The 17,030-nt window shown below is 33.5% G+C and overlaps 2 protein-coding genes across 2 annotated transcripts; both read right to left on the bottom strand.

Moving 5' to 3' along the window:
- Positions 1–4,419: 4,419 nt before the first annotated feature.
- LOC139850284 (MFP1 attachment factor 1-like) lies at positions 4,420–5,134 on the bottom strand. Its single transcript, XM_071839873.1, has one exon. It carries the CDS (start codon positions 5,076–5,078, stop codon positions 4,590–4,592), a length of 489 nt encoding a protein of 162 aa, XP_071695974.1. The 5' UTR covers positions 5,079–5,134; the 3' UTR covers positions 4,420–4,589.
- A 1,928-nt stretch (positions 5,135–7,062) lies between these two features.
- LOC139848739 (cytochrome P450 81Q32-like) lies at positions 7,063–8,644 on the bottom strand. The gene is made up of 2 exons (XM_071838443.1): positions 8,075–8,644; positions 7,063–7,689 (listed from the first exon to the last, which is right to left on the bottom strand). Exons 1-2 carry the CDS (start codon positions 8,642–8,644, stop codon positions 7,063–7,065), a joined length of 1,197 nt encoding a protein of 398 aa, XP_071694544.1.
- Between the last annotated feature and the right edge of the window lie 8,386 nt (positions 8,645–17,030).

Genomic DNA, 17,030 nt, shown 5'->3' with positions numbered 1-17,030 from the left:
AAGAACGGAATAAAAAAGCCGTATTTTTCATCTTAAAAAATACATAACAATATCAATGCCCTGCTCCTCTTTTGCTAGGGCCCGAAGCCAATGTAAGTGTCAAATCCCGGATCCTCAGTCGCAAGCTTCTACAACCAGTTACGTTACTACTCGCGATGTTGGTGACATCAATTGTGCTTGCGGTTTTGGTATTTAGTGGTGTCGATTGCAGGACTCTGCACTCGACACTGCAAATATTTGTCGACATAAACAGGAAGATGATTCCAATTAGAAAATAGAAACTCTTTATTAAAACGGGTGACATTTTCTAGTGTTGTTTTTTATAAGCTTAGATGAATGAAAATTTGATGAAAGTATAGGTAGCAGGTGCTAAGTATATATATAGAAGTTTGACATTGTCTAGACCTAGATAAATCTTTATAAAAAAAAATTCATTTAATTTAAATATGTTGAATAATGTAACTAAGGTGTAGTTTTGTTGACTTTTTCAAGGCCATACATACACAGTACATACATCTTTTCAGTTGAATTCACACGGATTTGAGCTGTGCGGCCTCCATGCATTTCTTGCTTTCTACGCGATCCAACCTTTATATAGATCAGTTCACTTTTATTTATTTATTTTGCTAAAGGGGATTTTTCCCTAACAAATATATAGATCGGAACATAAACGCGGATAGATGTTTGCATCTGATAAAACAAAATTATAAGGATATCAAGGAGAAAGAAATAAAAATAAAAGGCCAATTAGAGCTAGTTTGTATTAATGGCCCGGTCAACTATTTAGATTTTGAATATATGGTTACGTTCTAAGCACTGACGACTCTATATATGGCAACTCTATATATAGAACTGTCGGATTTCGTGACACCGCTAGTTACAGAAATTTTTATCAACGATCATTAAAAATTTTACAGAACACCATTAAATTAAATTTAAGTGTCACAAAAAATATTTAAAAATTGTAGGATAACAGATAGTTTAATATGCATTAATCTATTTTATATTTTTCACAGATAAAATAACAACAATAATTTATAATTTATAATTTATAATAATAGAATAATAATTGATAATAACAATAATAAAAATATGATATGTTTGAAGTTGTGAAATTAATCCCCCGATAACAATATGTCCAATGTGTATCGCATAACATCAACGTTTCTATTTTTAAAGTTAATCATGTTTGTATCGATTGATACAGGTCCATCCCGATAGTAAAAATATCTGAAGTAATTTGTTGGTACTTAAGAGTAAGTCATTATAGAATTTATAGTTCAAAATATTTGTTCGTACTTACTCATTCGATACCGCCTTTAGAAGTAGGGTGATGATATATACAGAACCAATTTTTACAAATACACAACCAAACATGCTTTACAATGTTGTACAGTATAATACTGTAAAGCATGTTTAATTGTGTATTTGTAAAAATTGGTTGTGTAGATATCACTACCCTTAGAAGTAATGTGCTGGAAAGGTTGGTGTCTCAGAAAACTAATTATCCCACAAACGTTTGACGACAGGTTCACGTTCTTTTGTTAAAAAACCTTCCAGGTACTCTTAGTATTGAAGGTTCGATGTCATCTTCTTATCAATAGGATTGTAAGAATTTACGATTGCGTGAATTTTAACTATATCGTACTCATCGCTCGAATCATTACGTTTCATTATATCGATTGAAAAATATTTAAAATGTGTTTTATATGGTAGAATTATAGTATAATTATAATATTATAATATGTATATTAAAAAGATGGTAGATTGAGTGTGTATAATTATAATATATATATATATATATAATTTTTTTTTTTACGAGGAACCCGCTAGCGACGAATCATAATGAGTCCCCTCTAATTGGTAAACCCCGTGTATAATTATAATATGTATTACCTGTTTTTGTTTAATCAATAACTAGCCGTTAATTTCAAACTTTTTTTTTTCTTCCTATTTAACGTTTCAACAGTCAAAAATAGTCAAAATCCTCGTTCTAAAATATCCCATTTTTCACCTTTAATGGTAAAAGATAAAATATATATATATATAAATAGACTGAAAGAAAATGAGGGCGATGAATAGAGAGCGACCAAGGACGACCTCCCTGCGATCGATGCCCTAAGAGGACGGTTGAGGTGACTCGATCACGAACTCTTGTTGAAAATAGTCTAATAAGTGCATCAAAGCCCCACATAATCAATCAGTGGGGGAACTAGGAATTTTTTTCATCGAAGGGTAAAAAATTTTAAAAGCGTAACAAGTTTTTTCGGCAAAATATAGAGGCTTTTGAGCAAAATACGAAGATTTTTAGGCAAAATATGGAGACTTTTGAGCAAAAAAAACCCACTAGGGGCAAAATGAAAAAAGCCAAATTTTTTTAGCTAAAAATTTAGAATCCACTGGGGACGGGCGCCCCCCGGCCCGCTTATGTTTCCACCCCTGCCCAAATTGACTGACGAGTTCCGAACGCACTATCGGAACCCACCCACCCGATCATTTCCCGAGACGAACCATTAATAGTCGTACCGCCCCTCATGAGGAAAGTCCAACTACGAATGAATCCATTCGGAAATCACGTGTGGTATAATTCCATCAGGTGAGACTCAAATGCAAGACGTCTGAAACCACCGAGGCCCACGAAATTGACAGGTAACCTCAAGTGAAATATTTTGCAACTCGTGAGCGTCGAACCCTTATCTCCCTTATAAGAAGTCAGGTCACCATCAATACACCAACATGAATGAAAATAAAACCATCTACTAATAAAAATTACCACGTACAGTTATTTGCACAAAATAATTGCTGTATGGCTTCCTTTATCATTCTTTCTAGTTTTCTCTATTTCATCAAGTTTCATTTTCATCACTACTTCAAATAGGCTACTGGTAGGACGAAGCTGTATGATTGAACTAACTCCCTGTCAGTCACAATCATCATATACCGGATTATCAGCTATGTAATAGCAAATAGCCATCTGTGCAAAGATTGTTTGCGGGCAACGCAACAACCAAGCAGTGGCGATTCTAGCTTGTTAGGAGTCGTGTCTTGTGAGACACTATAAATTTATAGGCAAATCGTTTTTTACAGTGTACCATTACCACTAAATATAGTTATAGGGCCCCATATTTTTTTAGAATTTATAATTGTCATTAAAATATTTAAAATTATCCTACAAAGAACAAACGTTTGGGATAAAATCCAACTTAGAATTCTATTGATGAAATCAATATGTGCATTCAAAGTGTGACTATCATCAATCTAGTGCTTTGTCCCAATGGAGGGTTAAAGTTTTCATAACCATGTTCATCTTGGCTGGTAGTAATAACTGGAATTTTTAAGTCTAGTCTTATAATCAAATGGTTATATAAACTGTCGTTTGTTAGGATCCTGACTGGCTGTCTATTAGACGCTAGTCAATCGAACCCTAAATATGCAAACAAGCTCCTTATACTATTGAGGAAAACTGGATAATTATCATACTTATTTGTATATCGGATCACATTTAAATTTAATATTAAAGAAAGAAGGATAAAATGTCGGCAGGTGTATTTTGGTATCTATCCTACTCATCAATCAAAATCATAATGCCTGTGTAGATAATGCAATAATGCAATAGTCACCTGTAGATGTGAAATTGATAACTAACGAGTCTTGAAAGGTTACGTTAAAGGGACAGTTACGAAGACTTCACCTTTGAATTCCATTGATTAAATACACGCTCAAAACAAATTGTAACGATCATTATTCTGGTCATACTTGTCTAGACTTCAAAGTTTTAACCTACAGTTTCTTGTTATTATTACTACACACTTGCAGCAGCTTCAATCATTGAACATTTCTCCTTAAACTCTGGTCTGTTCTGTTACCATGAATAGTTTCTTTAGAATCTCAAACTATTAACTATAAACTGTTCTTACATCAAAATCCTACTCCTACATCTCACCTAATATGAGGCAACCAAAATTTTTCTGGCAACCCAACTCAATCTAAAAGATAACCAACCGTTAGATATTCCTAAAACCTGCCTAATCGCACTAAAAATAAGTTATATATCAACCCAAGAATGACATACATTACTCATATCTCGCGTAACCTAAGAAGGTGTTTGGGAAAGATTATTATAATCTAAAGTGTGTTCACCATTAGCATAATTACAAGTGTATTTGTGTGTTTATCTTTCAATCTAAGATAATATGCAGTATTTCACTATTTCTCAGAAACTTTAATTGTGTTTACTGCGTTTAAAAACGCAATAATCTATAAGCACCTTAACTACCCTCCGAGCGTGACATTAAAATTCAGTATTATCACTTCAAAGTTGATTTCACTAACATACACAATATCACTTGCAGCAAATATTAGGTTGAAACAAGGAATTAATTAAACAAGATATATATAACATAATAATACTTCCAAAACTTAATAATTTTAATTTAATACCACATTTAACACATAAATCCACAATTTTTCAATATAGACCAATCTCAATTGGGGGAAACCAAAAAGCAAGCCTACACCAAAACCAAAACCCTAACCCTAGAAATTAATCAAACATAACGGATAAATGAATAAACACGAAATCCCAACCCTCAGGCCGAGCTTTCCACATCCACACTACCGCCGTCAACAACAGCGGCATCAGCGGTTACACCGTCCATATCCTCCGGTACTGTTAACACCGCCGTGGAAGCAGATCTGGACTTAACAGACTCGAGCATTCTCTTACTGATTTCTTTCGAGTATGACTGCAGAATCTCGATACCGTCCTCAACGTCAGGAAGAGGTTCAGAAGGTGCGATTCCAAAAGCTTCTTCCTCGATCCGGCGAGCCATGTCGGCAGCCTCATCGGAAGAAATCGTTCCGTATTGATCAGAGAGTACGGATTGTTCAGTTAGGGTTTCGATCATGCGTTTAATGACGGCGTCACGAGTACGTTGCGACGGCGGCCAAATACTGAAAGACATAGTTTCGAACTTCTTTGTTGTTTCTTCAACGTCATTTTCCATTGGTTCCACAGTGGTGCCGGCATCTTCTCCAGCTGTTACGGTTGCCGTTTGTTCTTCCGTTTCGCCCGTCATCTCTTTTTTATCTTTAACTGTAACGTAATCTTTAAATATAATTTTGGTTTTTTAATCTGTAACGTAATCTTTTTTATCCTCATTTTGGTTTTTAATCTCAAAATGAACTATTTCACAGTTCTCACTTTTTTTTTGTTCTTGTTTGAACCTATATATATATATATATATATATATATATATATATATATATATATATATATATATATATATATTCTGGTAGGATCAAGAGGGAAGTAACCATTCGGGGGAAACGGGGGGAAGCAAAAACTTTTTTTTTCGTTTTTTGAAAAAACTTTGTTCACGAACATTATAGATGAGATGAAAATATGAACATTTAGTAGAGACACTTTGTGATAAATGTTTTTATTTTGGCGGGAAAATGCTCGAAGAAGTAATATATAACAATTATCGTGTTTTCCGAGCGTATTTTGAGGTTTTAGCTATTGGGGTTTAGATATTAGGGTTTAGATATTAGGGTTTATAGGGTTTAGATATTAGGGTTTAGAAATTTAGGGTTTAGGGTTTAGATTTAGGGTTTAGATTTAGGATTTAGATTGAGTTTTTAACACGAACGGTTTAGAGTTTAGGGTTTAGGGTTTAGGGTTTGGTGTTTTGGGTTTATTTCATAAACCCAAAACACCAAACCCTAAACCCTAAACCCTAAACTCTAAATCGGGCTAAATTTTACTTCACAAAACATGGAAAAAAAAAAAACGTTCATATTCTTCACGAACAATATTATCTTGAATGTTATTTTTGTCGATCGTTTTCCCGCCTAAATAATAACATTCATCACGAAGTGTCTCTTCTAAATGTTCATATTTTCGTGTGATCTTGATGCCGGAAAAAAAAATTTTAAAAAAAAAACGGAAAAAAAAAAAAAAATTTGCTTCCCCCCGTTTCCCCCGATTGGTTACTTCCCCATTGATCCTGCCCCTATATATATATATATATATATATATATATATATTGTTCTCACTAAGCGTTGTTTATTACGTTGTTGTTTACTCTTTCGTAGGCTTGGGCTCCGACAAAGGAAAGAGTAAGAATGTGGAGGTGCTAGAGTAGTTGTGAATGCTGTTGGATGTTGCTTGTAGCTAATGCTTATGTTTTTGGTAGTTGCTTGTTGTGGGGTAGTTATTCCTGGGATCATGTTCTAATACTAGTGTTTTTTTTTTAACAGCGATTGGGATCATTCGAGGGGGACTAAACCACCCGTTGTGATCATCTTCCGTTTCGACTATGGCGATGCAGCGACAATAACCCCGCTCCCATCGCTGCCCTGGAGGAAACCTTGAAACCGATCCAAGGGCATGGCCAAGTAAAACCCCCTCCCCTTTACCCCCCAAACGATATAGGAAAGGTGTCATGGGTGGATACTTCATGGCAGGGATGAAATTGTGTTTTAATATGTAGGCAACGGGGGTCGAACTCCTGACCTCCCCTAAAGGAGGCAGACCACCAACTGCTGGACCACATCACAACTTCTAATACTAGTGTTGATGTTGTCAGTTTGTCATTATGGGTCAAGTTTAACACCTTTTGTTGTAGTATGGGTCGTTTGATACCTGATGGATGAATGTACATTATTATGTACATTAGAAATCTTACTTCATGTAAAATTTGAAGTTAAACATGTTGCAATTGAATGGTAAGTGTCGATGTCGATTTGCGTTGTTTTAAATGGGTTAAAGGATAGCAATTTGGGCAAAATGCCATGTGCTGAGTCATCTCCCGACCTGGGAAATGATCTCTTAATCTGGGAGAAGGTTTTTAGGTTCTTGAGTTTTATCAGAACTTTCTCCCGTATTGGGAGAATGTTTCCCGGAATGGAAGAATGTACTTCTTGTTTTGGAGAAACCATTTTTTTCAAAAAAAAAAAAAAAAAAAAAAAATTTAATAATATTTGTCATTTTTTGGATTTAAGTTGGGGTCGTTTCAAAGTAAGAATCCAATTAATGTAATCATCATAATCAAATTTATATTAATCATCTAATACTTTTGATAAAACATTAAACATACATTCTCTTGCTTTACACATAGCCTCTAATGGCTTTTTCTTTGGCATGGTTAACCCTCTATCCTCATCTAACTCAACCATCTTTTGACTAATCCTTTTCCACTCAAAACATTGAATCAATGAACCCAAACCCATGCCGATGACTTTATTAGCAAGTCCAGCTCCAGAGCATTGCTTTTTTCCCATCCCAAATGGTATATAATTATACCCAAGATCACCAACTTGAGTTTCAAACCTTTCGGGTCCATAACTTGTTGGATCTTCCCACACATGTGGGTCCCGATGGATAGCCCACGTGTTCACCAATAACATCGTTCCATGTGGCACGTTGTAGCCTCCGATGGTGCATTCGTTAGAAGACTCTTGTGGGATGAAAAGTGGTGTTGTGGGAAATAACCTAAGCGTCTCGTTAACTATGTTTTGCAAGTATTTTAGCTTATGGAGATCGGTTTCTTGTATCAAATGGTCTTGGCCTACGTGTTCATCGACCTCTGCTCGAGCTTTTTGTAACAAGTGCGGATGGTTCAAGAGAAGTGACATCGCCCATTCGATCGTTGCCGCTGAGTTATCAGTACCTACTAGTAATAGTGTCTACACAAAACAAGCATGAATCTTTTTAAGCATACGCAAATGCAACAAATGAATAAATTATGTACAGATTTATGGCATAGTCAGTGACTATATAACTACACAGACTTTTCTTTAAAAAAGAAACTAAAGATGCACAATTGATGCACTAGTATTTGTCATATCAAATAATGCTAAAAGTAGCTTTTAGTGCTATGTTTAACATTACTAAGTCTTAAAACTTGGTTTAATTAATTAGAAAGTATGCATATTTGTTTTTATACTGATTTTCTTATGTAAGCATTCTCAAATTAAGTTATACTCGTATATAATATGTTTGAGCATAACTTTAACAGCTACGTTTAGCGTTCTCCTGTCAAATTAAATAGAAAACAGAAAACATATATACCAACATAATCCCTTTAAGTGTCTGATCAGAGTAATCTACACATTGTGATTCTTGCAAACTAAGCATGGCATCAATCATTTTCTTGTTAGATATCCCATCTCTCTTTTTATATTCATCTAATAAATCTTTTGTAAATGCATCTTTTTTCGCCTTTAGTCTCACTAATGTCCTCATCATACCCTGAAAATCAATCAACTTCAAGAATGGCAAACAATCTTTTCGATACGAAACACGACCATCTTTTGAAATCTCCTTAATCATCTTCTTGAATCTAATCGCCTCCATTAAATCATCAAGTTCAGGATCATAATTTCGTTTACCAGAAACAATCCTCATTATAATGTTAAAACACATGTCTTGTAGCCTAGGCCTTAATCCAACTGTTGTGAATTCATCATGGAGGGTTCCTTGCAACAAAGTTTTAATCATTTCTCGTGTTTCATCTTGTCGTACATCTGAATAAGTGTTGAGTCGTGTAATTGAGAAGAGTTCGATGGTGGTGATACGACGTAGTTTCCTCCAATATGGGCCATAAGGGGCCGTGATCATGTACGTGTAGTCGTGTTTCATGTACTCTTGAATTGTTGTAATACATTCTCGATTTTCTAAAATGTCGATTTGTGTAAAGCATTCTTCAACTAGGGACGCGGAGGATAGGACAAGAACGAGGCGGGAACCAAAGCGGAGGGTGAAAATCGGGCCGTGTTTTAGACTAAGCGAATGTAAAAATCGATGTATTGGATGTTTAAAAAGGTGTAAATGGCCGATTATCGGGTAAGAAAGAGGGGTTGGAGGAAGCTTTTTGTGATTTGTTTGTGTTTGTAAGAGAAATTTAGAAAGAAGAAAAAGAAAGAGAAAGGAGAAAAATGGGATGATGTAATACAACAAGTGTTGATCCATTGATTAAGGAAGGTGATGGTGAAGAATCTAATTTTATCATAGGAGAATGAGAGAATAAGCTTGAAGATCAATGGTTATCCTATTATCAACTTGATTAACCATATACTAATTTAATTTTATAGATACGAATATGATGCGTTCAGTTTAAATATCTTTATTTGCTAAGACGCTGTTTACTCATCTTCTCATATATAGATAATCTAGATGGTAGAATGAATATAGGAGGTACACCTGCCAAACGGGTCAGAATGGGTTGGTTTGGGTAACATGTCGAAACGGGTCATGGGTCAACCATGTCAAAATTTTAAACGGGTCAAGTAAAATTTTAAACGGGTCAAGTTGAGTCGGTTTGATTCAAAATGAAGAATTAGTGTGACAGTTTTACAATTAACCAAAAGAGATCCAGCTTTGAGTATGATTATGAATTAAAGTTAATCACCGAATATCAAACTTTTGAGTAAGGCAGTTGTACAAGTTTAATGATTGAGTTTGCCATCCGATGACATGGATGATTCGTGAAATGGATTATCCATAAAAAATTCATTGTTGCTATAACCCTAAAAGGTATGTTGAAGGAATTGATTAGTTTAAAATATGATATTGTTGGGTCTTAGTACTAGATTATAAACTTAATACAAAATTAGTATTCAATGATAAATATCAATGTTTGTAACACAAGTATGAAGTAACAAAAAAACCCGGACCCGTCGGTGCCTATTTAGTTACTAACTAGCGGGCAATGGGTTTCCCATAGGTATCCGGGTCCCCACTTACTTATGAACTATCGGATAAACGGATTTCTGCACGGGTATTCGAGTCTTTTACATGTCAAATGAGTTATATACAGATTTTCAAAGCTAAATAGGGAATGGAACAAAGCCGAAAGGGTTAAAAGTTGCCCGGATAGTACTTTCAACGCAAACAACGTTCTATATCGCCATCTATAAGCACATTCATCACATTAATCTAGTAGTGTGAAGAACATATCAAATTATAGGTAAATTTCGTTTTTTGGCCGATCCAGCAAGTTATCCGTTTTTAACCGAGGCCGTCTTATAGAGTGGAATGTAAATAATAAAAATAATAAAAAAAGCAGTTGCTTGTTTGAGACAGCCAAGCAGATTTTATGAACCTGTTGAAAGCCCCAACTCGTTATCCTTACACTGTCATGAGAGAGGGGTTTACGCAGCTCTGTGAAGCCAGCCTTACGCAATGCCCCCTACTTTAGGAACCATGAGACCCAAGCCTTCGCTTGAGCCACATGGGTCCAAACTCACAACTTGAAACGGATCCAAAACTCACAACTTGAAACGGGCAAGCGGATATGCTCCGGCAGAACCAATCTAACTTAACAAGTTCAACATCCAACCGTCTTAATACCCTCTCTTGAGTTAAAGGCAAGCGCTACCAAACCCGGTGACAGATAGCTTACAAAAGCGCTATATAAAGAGGTTTCAGGTATGTACTACAACCTATGTGGGAACAAGCTGAGAAAAAAAAAAAATGGAAATTACAATTTGTGGTGACGGAAAGTTTGGAATTTCGTACTCCATTGTTAACTTATACTAGTGTCTGTCTTAATTATTGTTATAATTATAAATATGTTGCGTTATTCTGAACTATATAACTATAAGTATAACAATAATAACTATAATTATTTTTTTATTATAAGATAATAGAAGCTTATTGTCAGATTCACTAGTAGCTTTATATAAGTTGTATCTTGTTACTTAATGAATGATATATAGATTAATTTGATTGTAGTTGTTATTGGTCTATCAAAAATTAGGAGGATCATATCCATTAATGTGAGAATGAAGTATATTATTTACTTTTTTTCTGAGTGAACGAAGTGAATGATAATAATACCCCTAAACTAAATATTAAAAGAGAACTCTTGATTATAAGAATTAATATCGATGAAACCTAAGCTTTTTATGGATTACGAGTCAATGTAATAGAGGTTGCTTAATTTCGCAGGTTAATTAGTATTAGTTGGTGTTTTGGCAAATGTTGATAATCGGCAACACTAAATAGTCCACACGCTCCAACCCGATGGATCTATAATCCAGCCACAAGAATGTTGTACTTTTTGTTTTTGTTCATGTCATTTAATTTTAATTTAAAGTTCAAATAAAGAAGTAAAATAGTCTAATAAACTCATGAAACTTTGTATAGAGGTGATCATGGATGTGTAGTGAGTCATGGAGATGCATAGTTAATATGGATGCGGTGGATTTAATATTGTATCCAGTCTTTGGGCTAATAGACTAGTTAGGCCCAATTTGATAGTCAAAACCCCAAAGAGAATTAACTCGATTATGGACAACATCCTTACGGAGAGCCAACAAGATCGACGGAGTACTTGAATAGATAAAGATAATAGAATCATAAACGAAAATTGGTTGGCGTAAAGATCGTCCTAATATCCTAATAATAATATGATTAAAACTTGTTGATAGGGCCGTAATGTTTGATACGGATGTGCCATCGAGTCCCGTGGTTCAGTCCGAGCACTTTGCTCGAAGTGATGGCAATTTTGTGTTTGGAAATTTTGAAGTTGGGAGTTCTTCTCGGGTGAATAAGGTTCCTCGTACCGTCATACGGGTGGCAAAAGCATTGGTTGTAAATCTACTGAATGTGCAGGTTTAGGTTTGGATCGGTCTCCCTCGGTTACGTTTTCTGTAGACAAGGTTCAAGCGCCTTTAGATTCTCATGGTTTTCGAAGTCGCAAAAGAGGTCTTTGTTTAAGTTTAGGGGATGATGATGTGGTTTCAGAGAATTACAAAATGGATAATGGGGTTTGTGGTTCGGATCGTGTTCCTGATTTTCTAGAGGTGAATGGTGTTTCCGCTGTTCATCCGGTTTGCAACCTGATGGTGGAGGATGATGGTTGTCCTCGGTTCGATTTAGATCAAAATAGACAGGGATGGGAGATGGGTCGGGAGACAGGTGTGGGCCTAGATGAAAGTAAGACATCGGGTAATGCTACTAGTTTTTTTTTTGAGGCGGCGACGAAAGATCTTGAAAGATGTATTAGGGTGGAAGGTAAACTGCTTCATTCGAAGGCGCTTTCGAAACAAATAGTGAGGAAGGGTTTAAGGTTAAGAAAAGAGATACTATGAAGCTCGAGTTTTATAAAGTTAAAGTTTTTTACTAAAAAAGAAAATTAAAAAATAAAAAATTGGATGAATGAATATATGAACAAGTGAGAAATTATTATTATCATAATTATTTGTTAAACAATTAATGTATTGGTTAAATTTATAACAATTTTTTTTGTTAACCAATTAATGTATTGGTTAATTTTAGTAGAACTATTTTTAATTTTGAACCTTATCATTGGAGTATCTTGTGATCATGACTGAATGCTGATATGAAGCTATAACTCGAAGAGTTCAATTATTAGACTTGGAATCACATCTTATTTCCCAAAAGATATTCCTCATATTACCATTATTAGGAACATTCAATGTAACGACTCGTACCAAATCAATTTAAGATAAGAAGTTTGTGTCCCTTGTATATCTATACTCTGGAAAAAAAAAAAAAAATACTTTTAGTTGAGATCTAAACATATTTGATTAGTCTAATATTTTAACTTTAGTGCGTTAAATAAAATCACTTTATATGCCCCAAGTTAACTTTTCAATTTGCAAAGATTTTACCATCATATACCACTATGGCACTATCACAAATATGTATAATTTCGAATTTTGGCATAGGAAAGCCTTAAATGCACGACCTACATATACAAAATGGTGTAATCTTCACAACATAGTGGTCAACTTTAGGCGAGCACTTATTTTTTTCCGTTTTGGATCCGAGTTTCCAACTCGATTTCCAGACTAATCCTAAGTCGACAACCTGCTTTGCGAGCTGACCAGAGTCGTGCATGGAGAACCTACGTGGTCTAAGGGGTTTTTTGGTACTCCGTTGATTCGAACTCTTGACCTCCCTTTCTATTTTAGTAGGAAAGCTAGAATCGCCAGCTGGCTTGTTGATGCATTTGTGAATCATTCTCACGTGTTAACTAACACGTTGATCCGTAAAACGATATTATGTATGTATGTATGTATGTATGTATGTATGTATGTATGTATGTAGGTACGTACGTACGTACGTACGTACGTATGTATGTATGTATGTATGTATGTATGTATGTATGTATGTATGTATGTATGTATGTATGTATGTATGTATGTATGATCATGATAACGTGCAATTTAAATGGTGTTGAATTTATTGTATTTAGATCAAAAATGAAGCTTTGTTTCATTGGATAATTTGTTATATTATCACTTTTGAATACTTATTATTATAAAGAAAGTATATACATATATAGATTTATTGGATTTAATATGAAAGAAAGTGTGTGGGCAGAGGTTAGATATGAAATTGGGAGGACAGAAAGAAGATAAGAAACTAACATACGAAGAGATTTAAGACGAATTGATTCAATGCATGACCACATGAAATGATAAGGGAGATGCTGACTATATTCCGTTTTATTTATTTTGTTTTTTCCTTTATTTTAGTTCTAAACTTAGAATTTCGATAATAGATATAGATAAATATAGATGGATAGATTTTTTTCTATATTTTTTCCTTTTTTTTTTTTTTTTTTTTCTCGCAAATATGACTTCAACAAAATGTTGAGAAATATACAATATGAAGTTGCACCACCTTCAAGTCTAAACCTTTAGAGAACACAACTATCTACTAACTATTTTCTTGTGATTTTCTTTATATGGAAGTTATTTGTGTATTATATATTTTAATGAAGAATATTCAAATAAATTCTAAAATTAAGTTGAGATCTAAGGGATAAAATCTCATTTTGTTTTTATTTTAGTTCTAAATTTAGAATTTCGATAATAGATATAGATAAATATAGATGGATAGATTTTTTTCTATATATTTTTTTTTTTTTTTTTTTTTTTTTTTTTTTTTTGCAAATATGACTTCAACAAAATGTTGAGAAATATACAATATGAAGTTGCACCACCTTCAAGTCTAAACCTTTAGAGAACACAACTATCTACTAACTATTTTCTTGTGATTTTCTTTATATGGAAGTTATTTGTGTATTCTATATTTTAATGAAGAATATTCAAATAAATTCTAAAATTAAGTTGAGATCTAAGGGATAAAATCTCAGTCTTTAGATAAATTGCACATTAATTCCCTATTTTTGCAGAAGAGGTGCAGATCAGTTCATACGTTCATCAGGTCAGACGTGAAAGTAAGTTCATCATACGTTCATCTTCATCGTAACAACTAATCGAACTGAATCTAATTGTTGATCGAGATTAGTTTCTGAGACACTAATTAACAAGTTTTGTAAAGCTTCATGGATCAAAACAACATCAAATCATCGAATCAATGATGAATATTGGTGGATTTAAGGGTGAACACCAAAAATCAAAGTTGAGATCTAGGACGTTTTGGAAGATGAAATCAACACAAAACTTGCTTGAAATCCTTCATATAACTCGACGTTCATCCTTTGATCCTGAAACACATAGATTTTTTCGAATTTTATTAATCTCAAAACAGTTGACTTTTTCTTCAAACCTTTGACCTCGAAATTCATGTCTGATATTTCAAATTATGATATGCGAATTTGCAGATAGATTCATGAAGATATTTGAAACACTTATGCACTTTTACTTTTCTCTAATTGTTGCTGAATTGATCCAGAGGCCAAAACACCATGAAAAGTCATGAATGAAGAACACGAATCAAAATTGTTGAATCTGTTGTTGTTAATCCAAATTGATCATGCACGTAATTTAGGATTTTGATGTTAGTCATGTTTCTGAACTCATATTGTGTAGATAATTATCAACAAACGAATTTGTATTTTGAGCTTTGATAAAGATGATGAACATGTACACTAACAGAAATCAGAATCAAATCACATGTGATTCTGCATGCCAGTCACATGTGATTATAAAATTCAATCACATGTGATTCCGTATGTCAAATATAATCACATAGTACTTGTAAAATTCAATCACATGTGATGAAAATTTGATTCATGGCTGAGATTTGTCCCTTAGATCTCAACTTAAATTAAGAATGCAAATGAATACAACTCATATTTTAAATATAGGTATTGTACTAGCTTCTTCATTTATATTTATTCAAATTATCATATACAACATATATCTAATAATTTAATGATAATAAACAAACCTTAATTACTTACCCGACCACAAAAAGTTTATATTGTCGACAAGTAATAGTTGCAGGAAAAATACCTAATTATGTTAGATATTGTACCAAAACCATATTATTATGGTGTCATATATCATTCACGATAAATTAAGTTATTCTAATTTTAAACTTTTAATAATAACCGTTAAATACTCTATGTATGGCCATTTGTCATCATTGACCCTCTTTGTCTAAATAAATACAATAGTATTTGAAATGTCCCATTCATATTGATTATAAACGTTCCATATTAATTGATTTCGTTGCGAGGTTTTGACCTCTATATGAGACGTTTTTCAAAGACTGCATTCGTTTTTAAAACAAACCATAACCTTTATTTTATCGACAAGGTTAAAAGGACACCACCTAGATTATTCAGAAATGATAATCTAAAAATATCACACTTACACACTACCAATACATATTGGTTTACAATATTAATATGTTACAACAAAGTAAATCTCGAATGCAGTTTTAAACAATATTATACAAACATGCTGACACCAAATCATGTCCATATTTTAGCATGCAACAGCGGAAGCTCTTAATAATCACCTGAAAATAAACATGCTTTAAACGTCAACAAAAATGTTGGTGAGTTATAGGTTTAACCTATATATATCAAATCGTAATAATAATAGACCACAAGATTTCATCTTTCAATAATATACAATCTGTATAAAAATCATTTATATGGTGAACATCTGGTAACCGACATTAACAAGATGCATATAAAATATCCCCATTATTCCGGGACACCCATCGGACATGATAAAATCGAAGTACTAAAGCATTTCAAATTCCAGAATGGGGCTTGTTGGGCCCAATAGATTTATCTTTAGGATTCGCGTCAATTAGGGGCCAGTTCCCTAATTCTTAGGCTACCAAGCTAAAAGGGGCATATTCGATTTCGATCATTCAACCATAAAATGTATTTTCACGTACTTGTGTCTATTTTGTAAAACATTTATAAAACTGCATGTATTCTCATCCCAAAAATATTAGCTTTTAAAAGTGGGACTATAACTCACTTTCACATATTTTTACTTCGTCGGGAAGTAAGACTTGACCACTGGTCGATTCACGAACCTATAACAAATATGTACATATATATCAAAGTATGTTCACAATATATTTACAACATTTTTAATACATTTTAATGTTTTAAGTTGATTTAGTCAGCTGTCCTCGTTAGTAACCTACAACTAGTTATCCACGGTTAGATGTACAGAAATAAATCGATATATATTATCTTGAATCAATCCACGACCCAGTGTATACACGTCTCAGGCTAGATCACAACTCAAAGTATATATATTTTTGGAATCAACCTCAACCCTGTATAGCTAACTCAAACATTACTGCATATAGAGTGTTTATGGTTGTTCCAAATAATATATATACATGGGTCGATATGATATGTCAAAACATTTGCATACGTGTATATGGTATCCCAAGATTACATAATATATTAGAATACATGTATAATACAATATGAGTTAGCTAGGATATGATTAATATAGATTTGTTACCAATATTCACGTAGCTACAACAAGAAAAATTATCCAATCTTGTTTTACCCATAACTTCTTCGTTTTAAATCCGTTTTGAGTGATTCAAGTTGCTATGGTTTCATATTGAACTTAAGCTTATGAATCTAAACAGAAAAAGTATAAGTTTATAGTCAGAAATATAGGTTACAAGTCATTTTTGTAAAGGTAGTCATTTCAGTCGAAAGAACGACGTCTAGATGACCATTTTGGAAAACATACTTCCACTTTGAGTTTAACCATGATTTTTGGATATAGTTTCATGTTCATAATAAAAATCATTT

The sequence above is a fragment of the Rutidosis leptorrhynchoides genome, chromosome 5 (assembly GCF_046630445.1).
Source record: "Rutidosis leptorrhynchoides isolate AG116_Rl617_1_P2 chromosome 5, CSIRO_AGI_Rlap_v1, whole genome shotgun sequence".
NCBI classification, from domain to species: Eukaryota; Viridiplantae; Streptophyta; class Magnoliopsida; order Asterales; family Asteraceae; genus Rutidosis; species Rutidosis leptorrhynchoides.
Note: the sequence above shows the minus strand (reverse complement) of the source record. Positions and strands in the feature narration are given on the sequence as shown.